General features: G+C 42.5%; 1 protein-coding gene across 4 annotated transcripts; it reads left to right on the top strand.

Moving 5' to 3' along the window:
- The first annotated feature begins 887 nt into the window (after positions 1 to 887).
- Positions 888 to 21060, top strand: ETNPPL (ethanolamine-phosphate phospho-lyase). Of its 4 annotated transcripts, none has more exons than XM_073892098.1 (15): positions 888 to 1106; positions 4319 to 4437; positions 4705 to 4864; positions 6715 to 6789; positions 9494 to 9584; positions 10523 to 10639; positions 12988 to 13070; positions 13675 to 13900; positions 14811 to 14965; positions 15618 to 15707; positions 16139 to 16269; positions 17683 to 17750; positions 18883 to 18991; positions 19491 to 19590; positions 20135 to 21060. In XM_073892098.1, the coding sequence occupies exons 1-14, from the start codon at positions 916 to 918 to the stop codon at positions 19556 to 19558; spliced, it is 1683 nt and encodes a 560-aa protein (XP_073748199.1). In that variant the 5' UTR covers positions 888 to 915; the 3' UTR covers positions 19559 to 19590; positions 20135 to 21060. The 4 variants fall into 4 exon arrangements, with proteins under 4 accessions (XP_073748199.1, XP_073748198.1, XP_073748200.1 ...); XM_073892100.1 differs by adding an exon at positions 2505 to 2699 and having other exon boundaries at positions 972 to 1106; positions 19491 to 21051; XM_073892097.1 differs by having other exon boundaries at positions 889 to 1106; positions 19491 to 21051.
- The last annotated feature ends 260 nt before the right edge of the window (positions 21061 to 21320 follow it).

Raw genomic sequence — 21320 nt, 5'->3', positions numbered from 1 at the left:
TTAAACTCTATGGCTAAGTAGTTGCATGACCTTGAATAAGACTACCTTTCCTGTGCCTCACTGTTCTTATCTATGGAACAGGGGAGTTCAGTCAGAGGATGTCTAGTTCTTAAAATAACATGCTTAATGTTATAGTTAATTAGGGTTAACTTTGTCCAGATATTGAACTTCCAATTTAATCAGTGTGTGAAGATCATCCCAAAGGAAGTCAAGAAACCTAGGAATGAATTCCAAGGGCACCACCAGGTAGACATGTAATCACGGGACAGGGAATAACCTCACTTTCCCCGTATGTTAATGGCATGATAAATCTGATCATCTCTCAGGGTTGTTTCAAGGACTGAACCAGGTAAGGTATGTTTTATCATCTCTAAAGTAGAGAAATTAGAAGTGTAAGTACTGTTAAAGTGGATCTTTGAAACACTGTATACATTATCACTCCCAGCAAGTACCAGACTCAGTCCCCTGTTACTTATCATTAGGGCCATTACTTTTGTTGAGTTACAGGTTATGGTATTGAAATATGCTCAGTGTGAGAAAGGAGAAAACTGTAGAGTCTGGGTATCTCCAGAGAGCGCCCATCTCTGAACGTTTACAAGAACATAATGGGATACACCAAAAAGAAACGAGAAAGAAAGGGGGAAGGAAGGAATTCGCGAGCGGAAGAGAAAGGCAAGGCCACGTTAGGGAAATAAAAGGCGAGTCCGGAGAAGTAGCAAGGATTAGGAGGGGAAATGGGAAGGGCAGGGCAGGAACGGGAGCCAGTTAGACCAAGGACAAGGGTGGTGGCGAACGAGTGGCCAGTCCGGCGACTTGCCAAAGCAGGCGCCCGGCGGAGGAGGGGAACGGGAGGGTGGGGCTTGGCGAAGGGCAAAGGCAGGGCAAGACTTAAAAGGGGATGACCCCAGCTAGTTGATGCCACCGGTGACTTCCAACGCCCAGGGCAAGGGGACCCCACGAGGGAGCACGGCGGAGGCAGCCCGCGGGCTGGCGAGGCAGGCGCGCACACGCGAGAGGGAGCCCCGGGGAGCGCCCGGCAGCCGCGCCGCCATGTGCGAGCTGTACAGCAAGCCGGACACCCTGGCGCTGAGGAGGAAGCACATCGGGTGAGGGCTCCGAAGCCGCGAGGAAAGGCGCAGAGGGGGCAATAACTAGCGCAGGGGGCGGGGAGCTGAAGCGGGGCAGGTGGCCGGCGAGCGGGAACGCGCCGGGGCTGTGGCCGGCGGGGCGCGTGCGAGACGCCACCGCCCACCCGCGCCGCACCTGCGCACGCGCGCCGCCGCCCGCCCGCCGCGCCTCCGCCCGCGCTGTCCTCGCGCTCCGCCGCCCGCCGTCCAGTGGGGGCTGCGGGCGGCGAGAAGAGCTGACCCACGAGGGTTAATCGCCCCAGGAGGGGAACTCCAGTCCGGGGACGGGCGCTGCGAGGGAAGATGGGTAGCTCTCCGCCGAATGCCACCAACTCGAACGTTTCCCCAAACTATGAACTCAAAAATATTTTTGACAATGGCTATGAAAACGAACTAATTCTGACAGCTTTTGCTTAAAGTGAACTTTTTCTTCTTGCATGCTTGGTTAGATAAAGGGTTAATCCAGGCAGTTAAAAAAAAAGAAAAAAAGAAAATCCTTAAAACCACTTTCTTGGGGCGCCTGGGTGGCTCAGTGTGTGGGATGTCTGCCTTCAGCGCAGTCATGATCCCAGCCCGCATCGCATGGGCCTCCCGGCTCAGCGGGGAGCCTGCTTCTCCCTCTGCCTCTGCCTGCCACTCTCCCTGTTTGTGCTCTTTCTCTCTCTCTCTTGCTCTCTCTCTGTGTCAAATAAATAAAATCTTAAAAAAAAAAAAAAAACCAAAAACCCACCACTTTCTTAAGGGTAAAATGCCACTTACCCACCTTGGTCTCCCAAGCTGTGCCCTCATTACAATTAAAAAGTGCCGTGTTCTCTCCTGTCTACTTTTGTTTTGCCCGTGTTATAAACGCCTGGGTGAAATACTGGTAAGCGTACAGAAAGCGTACAGAACTGAACGTTAAGTCTGACCTGGGCTCTGGTCCTAGTACGGTATCTCGTTACCGGTGTGACCTCTGTCAAATTACTTTAATTTCCTCTTCTGTGGAAGTAGGAATAGTTTTCTGCTTCACGGGAGCGAGCAAGTGAGATTAGTAAGCGGGATCTGGTTTTTAAAAAGGCACATGTAAGTATCAATGATGATTGTGGCCACTGGCAAAGGCCTGCAATAGTCACACTTAATTAACAAGCAGTGTCGCTGGTGAACAGAGAGAGGACTGGGGGGCATAAAAAAGAAAATAACTGGTATCCTCTCCTGAGAAATGCTGGGCGGCTCCTCCTACTCATCTCCTGGTCTCAACCCGGGAGGTTTCTAGATGGGCTTTTAGGAGACCGGTTGGAACTTTCTCATCCCTGCGTAGGGAAAGCCAAAATGATCTGATCCCTCCCTCATTACCCAGTCACCCCTTGTCCTTTTCTAATCACCACTCCTTTCTGTTAGTTTTCAATCCCACGTAGTTAGATTCCAGTGCAAACCCAGTGACTTCTAACGTGAACTGAAGAAATTCTGTGAAAGGAGGAATGTAGCCATGGACAGCCTGAAAGAATTTTACCTGAAGTCTGAGTGGCGAGGTGGAAAGTACCCTTAGCAAGGGAAGGTGAAGTCTGCAGTTAACAGCCCACATTCATGACAAAGGTTTTCTTTGGCTTTTAACTCAGTGGTATAAACTAACAGCTGGGATTGAACCAATAAGAAATTCTCATTAAATATTGTTTTGATTTTAACTGATGATGCTTAATCTGAGGCAATTTTAAATTAAGATTACATATACACAATAATTAAAATACTTTCTAAACAGTTGCTTATCAATTTAATATACAAGCATCCAGTTACCCTCCAAAATAACTCCAATGCATGTGACATTTTTTTCTGTGTGTGCATGCAAAATCACCAGAATAAAAATAATATATTCCAGGGATGCCTAAGTGGCTCAGTGGGTTAAGCATCTGCCTTCCGCTCAGGTCATGATCCCAGGGTCCTGGGATCGAGCCCCGCATTAGGCTCCTTGCTCAGTGGGGAGCCGGCTTCTCCCTCTGCCTGGCGCTCCCCCCTACTTGTGCTCTCTCTCTCTCTAACAAATAAATAAAATCTTTAAATAATAATAATAATAATATATTCCATTTTAGTTTCTACGTGTCCATAGGACCAACATCAGAAAACTTTGTGATGTTTCTATGTTGCTAAAATTTATATTCCAGACATTCATCCAAATAACCAACAATATGGATGACTTTTTATTATGTTCAAAATAATGGATTAAGAGGTTAGAAGAATAATTGGATTTCATTATTTAAGAATGGAAAAATCCATTTGATACAGGACAAATACCACTCAAAAGACTTGAAAATGGTCTCCTATAAAATCTTTTGTAGTATTTATTACCAGTTTATTTGCATTTAGCTTTCAGTGCTATTCATTTCTTTATCAATTAGATTAGAAAGAGAGAGAGAAAGCAAGCAAGCACTGTCTTGGGCTGTGGTATAGGATAGTCTATTTTCTTTTTTTTTTTTTAAGGATTTTATTTATTTGACAGAGAGACACAGCGAGAGAGGGTACAGAAGCAGGGGGAGTGGGAGAGGGAGAAGCAGGCCTCCCGCGGAGCAGGGAGCCCGATGCGGGGCTCGATCCCAGGACTCTGGGATCATGACCTGAGCCGAAGGCAGACGCCTAATGACTGAGCCACCCAGGCGCCCCTAGGATAGTCTATTTTCAAATTCTGGTTTTTTTCATTTACTGGCTGTGTAATCTTGAACAAGTTTCTTGATTTTTCTGTGTCTCAGTTTCCTCACCTATAAAAATGAGAATGATAATAACTTCTATTTCATAAGATTATTGGGAGGATTAAATGAAATGATTTTGTAATATTTGTCAGTTCCTGACACATAGTAAACCTCGAAAAAAAAAAGTTTGTTTTGTTTTCTGGTAGAACAAAACTTCCCAGAAGAAAATTAGTTATTGGTTTGTGTAATTAGAGTTTTCAGAGTTGATCCATGTGCCTCTAAACAGAGTTGTCAAATCATGGCAAATTTAATATAACAAACATATGAAATGTGAGGAGTGTCACCAATGGGGGGGGTTAAGGTAAAAGGTTCCGGGCTAATATGAAATTAAAAAAAAAATAACGTATGTCACCCAGGTTGTGTTTTCCCTTTCCTTTATGTAACTGTAATTTTCCACTGATCATGACCCTCCTTGAGAAGGAAAAACACTGAGCAGTCCTTCCAGACCAAAGTGTTTCCTTTCATTATTTCTAGACCCTCATGCAAAGTTTTCTTTGCTGCGGATCCCATCAAAATAGTGCGAGCCCAGCGGCAGTACATGTTTGACGAGACAGGTGAACAGTACCTCGACTGCATCAACAACGTTGCCCACGGTAAATGTCCTGTCTCTGTAGTGCTGGGAAGGGTACATTTGTGGAGTAGGGCAGACACAGCACCACTGATATTTGCCCCAGGAGGTGCAGTAGCTGCTGTTCCTTGGCTGGATGGGGCCAGTAGTCCTAGCCCGGCAAAGTTACAGCGCAGTGTGGGAGAGAAAGAAACTCAGCCTTTTTTTTTTTTTCCCTTGCTTCAGAATCCCCATCACTCCGGGAATTTAGAATTGTAATTCCTTTTTGGGGTTTTTGTCTTCTGAATTTTAGTGGGACACTGTCACCCAGACGTGGTCAAGGCTGCCCTGGAACAGATGGAACTGCTAAACACAAATTCTCGATTCCTCCACGACAATATTGTGGAGTATGCCAGGCGCCTTGCAGCAACCCTGCCGGAGAAACTCTCTGTTTGCTATTTTACAAATTCAGGGTATGTTTCCAGGTTTCCCACCCACCCCCATTCCCACCAATCTTTTTTTTTTTTTTTTTTTTTTACTCTCTCACGCACACCTTTCTTCTTGATTCCTGGGGGAGCCCAGACATCTAAGGTTTCCTGAGATTCTTGTCATGTACTAAGTGACCATACGATGGGACCTTGATGGTTCTGGTTCTTCAGCTTTACTTCATGAGCTTGTGGTCGATAGGATACCCAACAGCGTTTTCTAGAGGTTTTGACCCAGCCACTGATGATTAACATGTGCATGCAACTCAACTTCTTATTACCATGGCTTCCTTGGTGAAAGATGGGGAAAGCTTACCTAGCATGCTTTAGTATCCCTGCAGGTTAGATACTTGGGTCATAACCATGGCAAAAACATCCAAGCCTGGGGTTCATGTGAGAAAACCTAACCCGTCAAATAGCCCTCACCTCCTCAGGAAGTAGAGTAAGTAGCTAAAGAGTCAATGGGCCTACGTAGTTCCTTTAAGGCATGAATGAGGGGTTTTAGCAAAGGACGAATTCTACTAAACAAGCTATAACTTTTGTAAGACTTTTGATTGACTTGTTTCTTAGGCAATTTCCTCAACACAAATACAAAAAAGGGAGGAGTAAATTCAAAAGAATAGATATGTCCCAACTTTTAAATTCTGTAAATTCAAGTTATATATCCATTCTGTGGAATATTATGCAGACATTAAAAATATGTTTTTGGACATACACATCTAATGACATGAAAAGCTTGCAATGCAACGTTATATTGGGAGGAAAGCTGTGCACACGGTGTACACTCATATTTTTTAAAATTAGGTATATGTATAAATGTATTAAAACTATTAGAAATTCTGTAAATGTTCGATTATATGATTCTGTGATTCACTTTCATCTTTGCAATGAGATTTTAAAACCAAATTTATAAGGAGAAGATCGTCCCTTTTTCTTTGTAAAGAATTCAGGTATTTTAGGATCTACCCTATTGTTATAAAGCATTTTTGCCTTCAGTAAATAAATGCCATAATATTTGACTTTCACTTCTAAAGAATCCTGTACTGTCAAAGAGGGATTGCCCCAAGGAGCACTGTCACCAGAGACTGAAGGTGATAGAGCCTGGGTTAGGACAAAGAGTAATCTTGAAGTTAAATAGACTTCAGTCTGAATGCTGGCTCTACCTCTTATTAGCTGCGTGAACTTATTCTGCCTCCTTAACCTCTCTGAGGTTCTTTCTTCATCCATATAAAGGAGATGGCAACCCTTGCCTTACAAAGGAGTTACGAGAATAAATGCAAGCAAAACCCTCAGCATGATGTCTGGCAGATAGTAAACATCCCACAAATGATTATTTTCTTCTTCTGTGTCTGAGTTGTATATATAGACTATCTAAGCCAGATAGAAAAATTATGATCTTTATTTTGTCGGTAAGGAGCTGATCAAATATTGGGTCAGGACAACATAGTTTAGTGGTCAAGTTGACGGGCTCTCATGCTCCCCTTCCTCCCTTTGAGATCTGGCTTCATGGGGGCTTCCTAACATCCTCCAAGTTAGTCACCTACTCCTGTAACTGAATTGGGCGGAAGTTTGAAATAAGCAGCGTATCCTTTGCATTGGGTTTCTTCCGTGTGTCTCATTCTTTATTGAAGACATCTGGGGAACTTGTATGAGAAGGATGAAGTGAGATTGCTGGGGGGGGGGGGGTGTGCAGACTAAAGGGGAAAGAGAGGACTTGCACTTATTTCCCCCATACATTTCTGGAAAAATGGGATCTTACAACTTTTGTAATTAACATTTGAAATATTTTAAAAAGAGCTTATGTCACCTTGACCCCTCTTTCTGTGATCTCTTAATAGATCTGAAGCCAACGACTTAGCCTTACGTTTGGCTCGGCAATTCAGAGGCCACCAAGACGTGATTACCCTTGACCAGTAAGTTTGGGACGCAAGACTTCTAAGCAAGAAGCTCTTTCAAGAGACAAAATGGTGTTGATCCTGTCCGTACTAATATTACAAGCACACGGGGAGGAGGGCGGATATATGGCACGATGATTTTATTATGTAGTAAGGTATCAAGGCCAGCTGAGGCCTGAAGGACACTTAATTCCGTCCAAGTTCCTGCAAACGGGGGAGGCTCTCTTGGATGCTCTGTCATGGCCTCATGGGCTTTGCCTGAATCGTTATTTATTGAGCCACTCTAATGAGTAACTCAGTATTTTCCAAAATAAAAATATGATTGATTTCTTTAAACTCTCTACGTTCACGTCACTATTGTGACTACCCACTGTAATCATTTAAAAAGATAATAATTTAGAGCAAATTTAAAAAAAAAAATAAGAAACCCAAGTAAAAGATCGTACTTTCTTGTTAGTTTGAGACTATTACCAGCCATCATTTAGTCTCATCTCCTTAACATGAATTTAGTACATTTTAGACAAGAAAGCTGACAACCCCCGTCTTTATTAAGATCTTTTCTTTTAATTTTTTTTCTACCTTTGCACCCCACTCATCTCAGTCACAGAGGATTAAATTGAACGCATACCTCATTTCTTGCCCTTTTATAGGCTTCTCTTGTTTTATGTGTCGGATCATCTCTTCATTTTCTATTGCTGCTATAACAAATGACCACAAATGTAGTGGCTTAATTACCACAAACGTAGTGGCTTAAGCAACGCAGATTTATTTCCTCACAGTTCTGTAGGTCAGAAATCCAAATGGGTCTTCACTGGGCCAAAATCAAGGTATCAACAGGACTGTGCTCCTTCTGGAGGCTTCTTCTGTTTGCTTGCTTTGCCCAGCTTGGAGAGGCTGCCTGCGTTCCTTGCTCAGGGTCCCCCCTTCATCTTCAAAGCAGCCATTCTGCCAGTCCTGCCATGGCCGCCATCCTCACCTCGATTCCCCTGCCTCTGACCACCATCCTCCTGCCTCCTTCTTTCACTTGTAAAGACTCTTGTGATTCCGCTGGACCCCCCCCCCAGGATTATCTTTCCATCTCAAGATTCTTAATTTAATCACACCTGCAAGGGCTCCTTTGCCATGTAACATATTCCTAGGTTCCCAGGAGCAGAATGTGTATTCCTTGCCCATTTTTCTATTGGGATTCCCATCTGTTTCTCGTTGGTTTGTGTTTGCTTATATAGTCTAGATCAAAAGATCTCAACATTGACTGTGCCTTAAAATTATCTGGGAAAAATTTATTTAAATGCCAATGCCCAGGCCCCACCCCAGACCAATTAAAGAAAATCAGTGGTGGGGGCGCCTGGGTGGCTCAGTGGTTAAGCATCTGCCTTCGGCTCCGGTCATGATCCCAGGGTCCTGGGATCGAGCCCCGCATCGGGCTCCCTGCTCAGTAGAGTCTGCTTCTCCCTCTCCTTCTCCCCCTGCTTGTGTTCCCTCTCTCGCTGTGTCTCTCTCTGTGTCAAATAAATAAATGAAATCTTAAAAAAAAAAAGAGAGAGAGAGAGAGAAAACAAAGTCAGTGGAAGATCCCCAGAAACAGTATATATTTTTAAGTTTCCCAAGTGATTCTACTGTGCAGGCGGAGTTGAGAACCACCATTGTGAGCATTCATCTTTTGTAGTTTGAAACATTTTAAATATCTTTTCCCACACTATCATCTATCTTTTAGCTTTGTCCATGGTATCCTTCAACCAAAATCTTTAATTTTCATCAAATCAAATAAATAAAATTTTCATCATATGGTTTATGTGATCTAAGTTTTGTTAATATCTCTCCCCCTACACCCACCACACCCCCCAGATCACAAAGATGTTTTCTCTATTTTCTTCTACTACCTCATATGAAATCCACCTGGTGTCCACTGTGTTAAATTTATGTGTGGAGGTGTCCCTGAGCTGGCCTTCTGTCTAAGTCTTCTCTTTGTTCTCATGCTGATACATACTTACTGATACATACATATCATTCTGATACTTACTGTGGTGCTGTAGCATCTTTAATCTTGCTAAGGGAAGTCCTCTCTCTTTGATTTATCTATTCATGGGCTTTTTAAAATTTCTTTTCCAGATCTCCCACTTATGCCTCTGGGCAAGAAACAGAAAAGGGAATATTATAGCCACCTGTATTTTAAGCAAGCGAAAAGAATCTCATAGCCACTTGGTCATCTCTCAACCTTAGTTCTTCCTGAGGAGACATCCTGCTCTTACTAACTTGTATTTGCCCAGCATATGCAATCTGACATCCCATAGAAACCGTTCCAGACAGAAACGCAGCCCATTCTGTGATATAAGTTGTTTTAAAGTTCACTAGAATGTAACTGTCGAATACATTTAAAGAATACTTAGTTAGCAAGTTTTCCATAAAGCTATAGAAAATAATTTTTGCATTTAGACAATCTAATTTAGCACATCTAATATCATCCTAAGAAATTAAGTTTTCTTTTCCTGCTTAAAAAAATTGTCTGTGAGGATCCATATTTGGTTTCCTATGTGTTTTATCACATGAATAAGGAGAACTGGACAAATTAAATGGCCAGTCTTGCCATGAAGAATTAGATCTTGTATAGTTAAGTCTGGCATTAAGGTTAAGATTCTCCTAGATGGTGTACACTACTGTTTTTCACATACTACAAAAACTTCCTTCTCTGAGTGATTTTGGTTCCTGTTCTTTTTCTTTCCAGTGCTTATCATGGTCACCTATCATCTTTAATTGAGATCAGTCCATATAAATTCCGAAAGGGCAAAGATGTCAAGAAAGCATTTGTGCATGTGGTAAGTATCTTAGAGTCCAAGAATCAGAAAGCTGCTACTGGAAGAATGCCTAATGATAATCCAGTCCAATCCTTTGATCAAAATGAAACTACGAAAAAGAAACTAAAATCTAGAGCAGTTACCTGACTTACTAAAGTCAAAAAGCTAGTTAATGACAGGATGTGGCTTAAAATCCATTGATGAGTATCACAAGTAGCAAATTAGTATGGTGGTAGTGAAGGCTATTATTCACAGCTATCATTTTGTTTTTCTTGCCTTTTGATCTTTAATTACTTTTCCTATCTACTGATACCGGCTTCAATTTGGAGTTGAATCTAGTGTGTATGAATGTCTTAAAATTACACTGTTCTATGCTAAAGTATTATGTAGAGTTATGAAGTAAAATAAATAGTAAAGAAGATAAAGAAACCAATCAAGTTGTTGAAATATTAAAACTCCTTTGGTTTAATTAAGGATCAGTAGACTTTCTTAAGTGAATCGTCAACTCCTTCTTTCAAAATGGTAAGACCTCATATCCGTGCTAAGGCATTCTAGTATTTGGAATGATCGCAATTTGCTATATCGTTGGTAAGTGTTGGTTTATTTTCTGTATAGAATAGTTAATACAATTTTCATCCATTGAAATTTTCAAATACAATAACCACATTTGTCATTTGAATTTGCTCTTGATTCAAATAGGGATGTAGTCTTGACTTATAAAGGTCTAGGAGCGAATCCAAGCTCCTGTTCACAAATGCAAAGATCTTAGTTTTCACAGAATTGAGAAACGTTAAGGAAAAAGAACAAAAGAACCTAAGTCACTTAAACCGACATGGTCACCTTTCCAACATGCTCTTGTGGGGAAATGCCTTTTCTTTCTTTCTTTTTTTTTTTTTTTTTTTAAGTTCATTTGTCTGAGAGGTAAATCTTGAGAAACTCTACCGCTTGGTTGTTTCCAGGCACCAACTCCAGATACTTACAGAGGCAAATACAGAGAAGATCATGCAGACCCAGCCAGCGCTTATGCAGAGGAAGTAAAGGAAATTATTGAAGAGGCTCATAACAGTGGAAGGAAGGTGTGTATTTACAGCTTTGGAAACAGCATAACGTCTTTTATAAAGTGGATCGAAATCACTGTGACACCTTGGAGAGGTGGAAAAGGATTAGATCTCCCTCCCCTTTCTGTTTTTCTCTGCTTGCTTTTCACTCGATTCATATCTCAAAAAGTGCATTATTATGATCATTCCTCTAAGACTATCTGTTTTTATTTATTCTGGAAATGCAATCACTATGCCTGTTCCAGAACTGGTGGCCTAATTTCTCACTTTCCCAGTGGGTTGCAGACTCTGGCCCAAAGGGGGAGAGGGGAGGGGGGATTAGGAAAGGCCCATGGACAGACTCTTCCAGATGAAAGTAGCATTGGGGGGGGGTGGGCTGCTATATGAGGAAGGGAAGGGAAGAGGCACAGTGGCCCTGGGACCTCTGAACCAGTGCAGGTTCCCGGGCCCAGGAAGCCATGCTGCTTCCCTCAGACTGGTACAACTTTCCCGAAGCTGCAGAGCTTGGGTTAGCCAAGGCAGATGTTTCTCCAACCTGAGCCTGGGCTTCGAAGACAGAACCAGAATCTTCCAGAGTAAGAAAAAAGAGTTTCCATTTTCTCGGTCTTCACCCTACTCTCTTCAGCCTAACATAAATTTTCAGCCCGTTTGGGGGTTATTTATGTGGAGTTTTAAAGTGATTTGACACATGCTTTGCCTTTAAACTGGCTTATAGCATCAACAGGGCAATAAAATTAAAAAAAAACTTAAACTTTTTTTTAAAGATTTTATTTATTCATTTGAGACACAGAGATACAGAGAGAGAGAGAGAGAGAGAGCTCATGAGCAGGGGCAGAGGGAGAGGGAGAAGCAGGCTCCCCGCCGACCCAGGAGCCCGATGCGGGGCTCGATCCCAGGACCCTGGGACCATGACCTGAGCTGAAGGCAGACACTTAACCACCCAGGCACCCCCCAAAAAAATCTTAATTGAGATAAAAATGAAGCCTTTCCTTTTTCCAGTGCAAATACTTTTATCTTAGTGATTGGAGAGCCATTTGCGTTTCTTAACTGTTTTCTTCCCATCCCATTCATTTTTCGTATCTTCAGACGTCACATCTGTGCAACTAGCCCTAAGAGCTACCTGTTCTGGGGACCTTCATATGCTTTTCTTCTTCAAGGGTAGCCCATCCCTCCTTCCACAAACTGTAAAGAGTGCTTCCAGAAAAAAGTTTACATTACTGGGCGCCTGGGTGGCTCAAGTCGTTAAGCGTCTGCCTTCGGCTCAGGTCATGATCCCAGGGTCCTGGGATCAAGCCCCACATCGGGCTTCTTCCTCGGGGGGAAGCCTGCTTCTCCCTCTCCCACTCCCGCTGCTTGTGTTCCCTCTCTCGCTGTCTCTGTCTCTGTCAAATAAATAAAGTCTTAAAAAAAAAAAAGTTTACATTACCAAGATCACATGGTCTTCTTGCTGCCAAAAGTGTTCAGATAGCTTTTTGAGAACATTAGCATCGAGTAGTTACGGACCCGATGCTGTCCTGTTAACAATGCTGAAAGTAATGAGCAAATATAAGATGGATGCTTCAGAATATTAGATGGGCTTGAAAAGTCAGGGGATTTTAGAGAAGCAATCGCTTAGGTCCAGTGGCTTCATTTTATAGCTAATAAATGAAATATTTAAAAGTGAAGAACTTAAGCCAAGGTAATATAGTTCCTGAGATGTAGTCTGGACGGAAACCTCGGTTCTCTTGACTCCGTATCTCATCTTGTCTATGCTTTCTCTTCTTGATTTAGTGTTACCTATCTTCTACTCCTCCTTTCTTCCCCTCTAGAGCATTCCCTCTGCAATTCCTCTTGTGAATTGCCTGATTCCGTTAAGTCCGGTTCAGGGTAAGAACTAGAAATACAGCACAGTAACTAACCTGTGTGGCCACCAGTCAACCTCCCCTTTCCCGAGAGCAAATTCCAGGCGCAGGCAGTCCTCATCACCCCGCTGGGGAAACGGGCACCTCAGTAATGGGGTTAGAACCTGGGTAATTTTTTTAGAAGTTGATGTCAAAGACCAATCGTCATTCTTGCTCAGTTGATCCTAATGAAAACACTGCATTTGAATTAATAATGGAGAACCGGAGGTTGCTCTCTCTTCCATTTCTCATGGTAGTAGCACCGGTACTCTAGAATTTCAGAAACGGATGAATTTCATATCAGTTGCTTTTCCAGCATGGACATCTCTTCTCTTCTTTGTCATCAAGTGGCCTACTTGCCACTTGCCACTTGCCACAGGCCCATTCCCAACCATTTTTAAAAATAACCTGCTCTGTAAGAAGTCCTCTTTTTTAGGGGGCTCAAGGGGGACCTAATGGACTTTGACCCCATCTTCTCTTGTATAGATTGCTGCCTTTATTGCTGAATCCATGCAGAGTTGTGGCGGACAAATAATTCCTCCAGCAGGCTACTTCCAGAAAGTGGCAGAGTATGTACTTGACTTGGGCACTCTGGGTCAAACTGAAGGCTCTGTGACAGTTCTGCAAGGCCATACTGGTTAAAATGTTGAAGTACTTCCAGACTAGCTGGTAAATAGCCACTTCGGCATGCCTGCACACCAGGACTCCCCAGAACCCCTCCACCTTCCCAAGATCCAGCAAATAAAGGGTTTACACATGGTCCAGTGAGGGGTGGGGCCTCCGGGGCTCTGCACCAGTTCCCAGCCTGACATCCTCTCTGGCTGGTGCCCACGCCTTACCAATGAGTAAACATTTGAAGATTAACCCTGCTAAACACTACTTCTTGTTCACGTCTTTCTCTTCCCACTTAAAATGCCACAGTAGAGCTTATTTGAAGCAGCACAAACCTGAATAATAAGACTATGTCTACTCTGGAAAGTATGTGATTATATTTCAAAGTCAGTGACATCACGTAGATGTCACTGGGGATTCGAGCACAGAACTGTTTTTGACAACAATTCCAGACCTCAAGTTAACAACATTTTTTTAAGTCCTCCATAATCTGTATCTTTGTGGGTGGGTTTGGGGACTCTCAGTGACCTGAAGACGTTAGACTTCCCTTTTGCTTTTCAGATACGTACACAGAGCAGGAGGTGTGTTTATAGCTGATGAAGTTCAGGTGGGCTTTGGCCGAGTTGGGAAACATTTCTGGAGCTTCCAAATGCATGGTGAAGACTTTGTTCCAGACATTGTCACAATGGGAAAACCAATGGGCAATGGCCACCCAATGGCATGTGTGGTAACAACCAAAGAAATCGCAGAAGCCTTCAGCAGTTCTGGGATGGAATATTTCAATACGGTAAATGTTGGCTTCCCGGTTTATGCTTAGAGGGAAAAATACTGTGTGTTCTTACACTTCTTGCCAATGTAGTAAAGAATAAAGAATAAAGTTCAGTATCGCCAGCTAACCACCCCAGGACTTTAGCCAAATTTTGATCTAACCATATTTCATTCTATCTGGCATAATTCTCCTTGTATTTTTCCTTGTGTATCTTTCCCCTTTCTGAAATGACTAATTGTTCCAGTGATAAATGGTTGCCTTGCTAACTCTAGAGGTTGTGATGTTTCATCCACAGATGATATGATCTTCTTTATTTTAGATCACATTTAAATTCCCCAAACATTTCTAAAGTGTTTAGATGATACAGAACTATAAATGTTATATGGCTGTCACAGGAGATACTAAATTTTCTATCTTTGGGAAATTTTCTTTCCTTGGTTTTACCCCCATAAGTCGTGAACTTTAAGCTTGGAAAAATTATTATAGTTTATGCTGTGTGTGTAATAGGACTTGTGACAACTAAAAGTAAGATTCGAATCTAAGGACATAAATTATTCAGAGAAAATGTCATTGCTTAGCTGTTTTCACACAACTGTTCAGGGGCAGAAGCCCGTATCCCCCTCACTGAACCACACTCTGAAATTCTTAGTTCCCAAAGCAGTGTCTGGTTTTTGTCTGGATGAACTAACAAATTCCCTGATAGTCCTCCATACCAATTAGGCAGGATAGAGAATATAATTTGGGATGAATTTTTACTCAGTTGTAAACAAATAGAATCACATTATATTCTAAATCTAAAAAGTTTACAGCACAAGGGAAAAATTTATTGAAATTATAGCTCTACCTGCCTATGTATGAGCCAAATTTCTCATGGATGAAACAATACCACTAACTCAACTATTATGGTTTTTCAATCTTTTTTCTGCAGTATGGAGGAAATCCGGTATCTTCTGCTGTTGGTTTGGCTGTCCTGAATATAATTGAAAATGAAGACCTTCAAGGAAATGCCACTAGAGTAGGGGATTATCTTACTGAGTTACTCAATAAACAGAAAGCTAAACATACTTTGATAGGAGACATCAGGTATGTTTATCATGAACTTGTCATGTGCTTATTCATTTTTCCAATGAAAATGGCTTGAATTTTATCTTATAAACTTAAAATAAATTACATAAAACCAAATCTAGAAAACACTGAAAAACATAAAAAAAAAAAACCCACCTCATTCTTAATCCAGAATCCTGATATCACCACTGTTAACTTTTGGGTGTATATCTTTCTCAATTTTATACTTAAAAAAAAATAAAGCCAATATAATTTCAGTTCCTGAAAGAGGAAAAGAAGGAACTTAAAGTTTTAACTCTAAATGATTTGTTAAAAATTATCTAAAATGACATCCTGGAAAACTCGATGTTTTTCATAGATATATGTAAACATTAAACATCATCATTAATGTCCTAAGAAACTAAATAGCATAAAAGATTGTTTTTAAGATTTTTTCTTTTACAATTAAGTAAAGAAAAGAACTGGATGACAAAACCAACTTGGTTCAAAAACTGGAAAGATCTGTGACACTGGATTGATATCTTGGATTAGTTAGAATCAATAACAGTTATGCCTACGGGGAATCATATCCAGCTTCGAATTAAACTGAAGTTTGGGAACAGTGTTAATATTTTATGACAATGCGATTCTAATAGAGCATCTGTCAAGTTTCTTTCTTTATCTTCTTCAGAGGCATTGGCCTGTTTATTGGAATTGACTTGGTGAAGGACCGTCAGAAGAGGACCCCCGCCACAGATGAAGCTCAACATGTCCTCTACAAGTAAGTGCACCCCCACACCTGACGGATGTCCCGGTTTGAAACATGCCCCTCCCCCCTTTGAAAGCTTCTCTTATTTCCTCCCATCTCTCCAAATAAGGGAAGTTGGAGATGCATGCAATTTATAAATGTGGGCTGCTTGCATGAGAATACTCAACTGCTCTATGTTCACATCATTCTTTTTTTTTTTTAAGATTTTATTTATTTATTTGAGAGAGAAGAGAGCACAAGCAGGAGGAGGGGCAGAAGGAGAGGGAGAAGCAGACTTCCCTCTGATCAGGGAGCCCAATGTGCCCCAGGACCCGGGGAGCATGACCTGAGTGGAAGGCAGACGCCTAACTGACTGAGCCACTGAGGCGCCCCTCTTCACATCATTCTTAAATAACCTTAGTTACCAGTTGTATGTACTCACGCATATTTCCTGCCCAAATTAGGATGAAAGAAAAGCGAGTCCTTCTGAGTGCCGACGGACCTCATCGAAATGTGCTTAAAATAAAACCACCTATGTGCTTCACGGAAGAAGATGCGAAGTTTATGGTGGACAAACTCGATGAGATTCTAACAGGTCTGTTCAAAGACATTTCAGATGCCTCCCCCTCTCACACCTGGTCATACATGATGGTGCGTGTTGTTCTTCATGACAGAATGGAAGGCGTTTGGAAATGAATGTGTAACTTTGTAGGTAGCACTAGAAAAGGCTGAAAAGTAATAACTATGTAGACTCTTAGTTAACTCTAAATTTTCTGTTTGCCCTCCCACAACTCCAGATCTGGGTTTTTAAGGACATGACACAGCCTTATTTTTTCCCTATTTTCACTTTAAAAAAAAAATGCATGTCTGCCTTGCACCGTGCCCCACAGATGCTGCAGTGTATAGGGTTTTAGCATTCTACCAGGGAAATTTGAGAAACATTATTAATAAAAATTACAGGATACAGGTAACAATTCTTTGCTATATGCTGAATCGTTTGACTTGTGTGTATATTTCACTTATTACATTTAACTTTTGAGGCTTTTTGTTTGTCATTCAGAACTATCCCTGTCATAGGAATTTATCTTTTGCTTACCTATATTATATAATTAGGTTCATTAGGTTCGTTTGGTTTTTTATTATGAGCATAAATTGAGCTTAAAAGGTAAACTAGCAAGGGCACCTGGGTGGCTCAATTGGTTGAGCGACTGCCTTTGGCTCGGGTCATGATCCTGGAGTCCCAGGATCGAGTCCCGCATGGGGCTCCCTGCTCTGCTTCTCCCTCTGACCCTCCCCCCTTTCATGTGCTCTCTCTCTCTCTCTCACTCTCTCTCTCAAATAAATAAATAAAATCTTAAAAAAAAGTAAACTAGCGACATAAAACCCTGTTGGAAAACATAACATACTGTCAAATGTTAGAATACTTTTGGTTTTGCTTTAGTTATATTTTTAACATTCAACTTCTTTGCTCCCTTCCCAGACTTTTGGGGGTTAGGATAAAGCTGATAAGCCAGGAATCGATATAGCATACAAAATAGATTGTCAGTGTTGGAAAACTTGAGAGTCAGCCCAAGTTATCTGTAGTACGGTCACTGTTTTTGGATTAAGATCACACCCACACCTGGCAAGCATTCCTCATATACCTGCATTTCCTCTGGTCCTCTGAAGGGCCAGGTGGAAGGAAGAGTATAGGATGGGGCAAGTCTGTCACCATTGCTTCAAAGGCATCTCAGAACTTGGGCATTAATAACAGTGGGCTGAAGAATTTCCTTTGAACAAAGGGAACGAGGCATACCTAACCCAGGTTCAGTGCCCCTTGTAAATGATAATGATGAAATGTGGCAATAAAAGTTTAAAAGCAGCAATTCTAATAGGGACAATGTTTTAAACACATTACATTTACTCCTCAGTTCTTCATTAAAGGTATTTCTAAAGATACCAGAAGGGTTTTTTTTTTTTAAGATTTTTATGTTGTTCTGTCTTCTCCATTGTATCTTCCTTGATGTAGTTTTAGAAGAAGCCATCGGAGTCCAAAGTGAGAGTATGATCTCTGAGAATTCTCCATGCAGAGCAAAGGTAAGAAAGAGTCTGCTACTCTATTTTTAGGGGAAAAGTTTAAAACTTTGGAAAATTGACTAAAAGGAAGGCAAATTTTTAAAAAGTTGTACAATAACCTTTAGAATAAAATCCACCTTTGCTGGGGTTGGCTTATTGTGGCAATTTTGAGTGCACAATTACATTTCAAAGCAAGTGTCATACTGTTTGAAAGAAATAAAGCCAAAGAACCATTCTTACAGGATCATTCCCATATTCCCCTAAAAAACCCTCAGGCCTGCCAAGGAAACCAGCAAAATATAGAGAGAAATGATAACAAATGTGCTCAGCTCCTTCCTGTCTGAGGGCCACCTGACACTGGCTCGGATTCCCATACATCACTCTTTAAAATCAGCAGAAGCCTTAGCAGTGTGGCCCCAGAAGGCCCGGGTTCAGTCTCGGATGGTGGCCGGGGCCTGGGAACCCTCTGGCACCGAGTGTCCTAGTTTCTGCATTTGATGTGCTTCCAGCAGAGGGCCTTTCCATTCTCTCCCCGAGCTGCCCAGGGTGTGAGAAAGCGCTCCCCGGCTCAGGAAACAGAAAGGCGAACACTCAAGAGGCTTTGTTGCATAATTTGCTATTTGTTTATGACTTCGATGCATAAAGGAACACTCAGTGCCTCGAGCCCGCCTGCACGTACGGAGCAGTCAGCAAAGCCCTTTTCCTGGTGCAAAAACATTAGGCTCTTTGAGAGCAAATGGTTTGCTAACAGGACTGCTTCTGTCTCTTGGTGGAACACAAACCAATTCTAAAAATCAATTCTTATCTGTAGTTTGAGATTCGCTTATCACGTCCAGGACAGAATCGTAGCTGAGAACTGAGCACGCATTGACAAGGAGCTTACAGAAGAAGGTAGTTCATGGGAAATCGCACATTGGAGTTGGTACACATGTTCCTGAAATTTTGGCTGGGAGTCCTGGATTTTATGTTGATGTTACATTTCAGATGTCTATGGAAGAGAATAGCCAGGGTTCGGGAGGACGGCGCAGCAGTGTAGTGTTGTGTGGGGCTGAGCTGCCCCACTGGCCCGCTGAGTCAGCCCCGCGGAGGCTGGGGGGGGGGGGTTGGGGGGGGGGGGGCCTGGCCCGCTGCAGTCTATGCGTCTGTCTTGCAGTTGCCGAACGAAGCACACTCAGAACAGCTCGGTGACGGCACCTCGGACCCCAGGGAAAATCCCAGCCCAAAGAGGAACGGACTGTGCACAGATAAACATTCCTTGCTCAGTAAGAGGCTCAAGACATGAGAGATTAACACTGTAAAGCAGGACAAATGTCCAGGGTTATAGAGAATCATTGGAAGTGTCTCTTCCCTTAGCAGCTCTATCGTACCCTCTAACGGTAGAATTTGCATTCCATTTTGGTGTGTTAATAAAAAGGTAAGGGAGTGAAAAGAATAAGCCAAGTGATCATCAAACCATGTCAAGATGATTAGTTCAGCCTCTAGCCTGTTAATCCCTGACTTGAGATTTCTGAAAGTGCTTTATTTATTCTACTAAATTTATGCTTCAGATTGAAAATGAAGTTGGCAGTTTTACCTCACGTGTTTTAATGTTTGAAATGAGAGAGCAAAGCACAATAGGTTCCTTAATTCTGGAGACTTAGTGTCTTAAAATACTAAGGAATCATTCTTTACTGTTTTAATTTATATATATTTGGGGGGCTATAATAAAAGATGTTGTAAACCAAAACATTTTTACTAGAAAAATGTACCCTTCTTTTGCAGAGAGTATTAGGGCTGGTAAAATCAAAGCCATTTGGAAAAAATCACATACAGCAAGTGTTAAGAAGTAAGTGGATAAATCAGACCTCTGGCTGAGGACCAGGTTAGTCAAGATCCTGTGGAGTCGTGGTGGGGGCCTGGCGGTAGCCAGGAGCACAAAAATCAACTCAGAAGCACACAGACGTAGCTAGAACAGAGGCAGTAGCCAAAGCACTGTGTTCAGTCAGGTGACCTCAGCTCTGTCTACGTCAGATTGTGTCACCTTGACAAGTCACTAACCTGTCAGGTAGGAAGTTACCTTTCAACCAGCCATCTTCCTTTCTCATCAAGTTTATCAGTACCCAGCACACACCCCACCCCCAACCCCCACCCCACCCTGCACATGCACACGCATACGTACGCGCGCACACACACACACACACACACACACACACACACATATTTGTAACCAGACATTGGCCAAGGGAAGTGAGGAAATCTGGAACCTCAAGGGTCTCTTTGTAACATGCTGGTATCATGAGACATTCACTTGGAGGCCAATGTACTGAACTGGAAGAAACTTAACTTTTACTATTCACTTCCCATTCTGTCTCTATGGCCTTCCTAAGACTTATTAAACTTTGTATTTTGGTTTTTGTTCCATACAGGAGAGAGAATAATTTTGCTATGGCTGTTTCATGACAACTGAGAGGGATGTTGAGAGGGAAATTAATTGTAAAATCTTCCTTTCTGAGTTCATCATTAATTAAAATGCTGTTTAAAAAAACAGGGCCTTGTTATTAAGTACTTTTTCCTCCTAAAAATATCACTGACTCTGTGAGTTCTGGCTGGATAGTACTGAAGTTGGTTCCCCAGGAGATGGCAAAAACGAGAGAGCATAGCGGTCTCTGTGGCTGGCTTCTAAGGGACAGCTAATCAGATCTTCCACAACACAGATCAACACCCCCACGAGTACCACTTGTGGGCAAGCTCAGACAGTACTTGTCCTCTTTTCTTTTTGGAGCAGGTATGTATGTTCAAGAGAGGAAGGAGAAAACCACCCATACCTGTGTTACAAGTTTTCCAAATATAAAATAATAGAAAATTAAGACTTTCTTCTTTGATATACTCCACTCTTCTTCGTTGCCTATAAGTTAGGTTTCCATAATGAGGAGAGATCTAGAAATAAGTGACAACTTCCAGAATGCAACAGTGACTCTGTGTGAGGTTCCTGGTAACTGCCGCATTTCTGTGGCGTCACAATCGAGGCTGTGTCAGTTCGGGTCCCCTGGGTCTCTAGATCGAGTCCCAAGATAGATCTAACACCAAGATCGCCGGGCACACAAGCGATGGACTAGGGGTAGCACCTGTGAAAGATAAAGGAGCAAGGAAGCAGGACTTGTCAGGAAAATCTTCCGGGTCTGACACATACGTAAAGAGAAGAGCCAGAGAGGAGATCTGAGTGGGAAGCACCTCAGACTGAGACGCAGCTCTGTGGAAGGTCTCTGCCAGTACGCTGGGGACCCACAGATGTGCATACAGAACTGCAAGCAGAGATGACAGGGCCCTGGGTGCCCCTACTGACTTCCCGCCCTGACAGGGAGCGCCCAGGGAGCACATACCCAGCTCAAATGTGGCTGTGATGCTGTAGCTGGAGGCTGTCAGCGGACTGCATTCCTCACCACAGGCTCCCTCTTGAAGGGGAGCTGAGCAGCACACCCCCCTTGGCTGCCATGGTTGGCCCCTTGTGCCGCACAGGTCCACTTCCCCACATGTTTGGGAAGTAACTCTTCAATGGTTCCTGTGCATCTCTCTTCCTCAGGGGAGACTTAGAATTCTGGGTGAGCTTAGTGG

The sequence above is a fragment of the Callorhinus ursinus genome, unplaced genomic scaffold (genome assembly GCF_003265705.2).
Source record: "Callorhinus ursinus isolate GAN/ISIS: 27379988/994484 unplaced genomic scaffold, GSC_fseal_2.0 scaffold4, whole genome shotgun sequence".
Classification (NCBI taxonomy): Eukaryota; Metazoa; Chordata; class Mammalia; order Carnivora; family Otariidae; genus Callorhinus; species Callorhinus ursinus.
The sequence above is the reverse complement of the archived record's forward strand: the minus strand, read 5'-3'. Positions and strand labels throughout refer to the sequence as shown.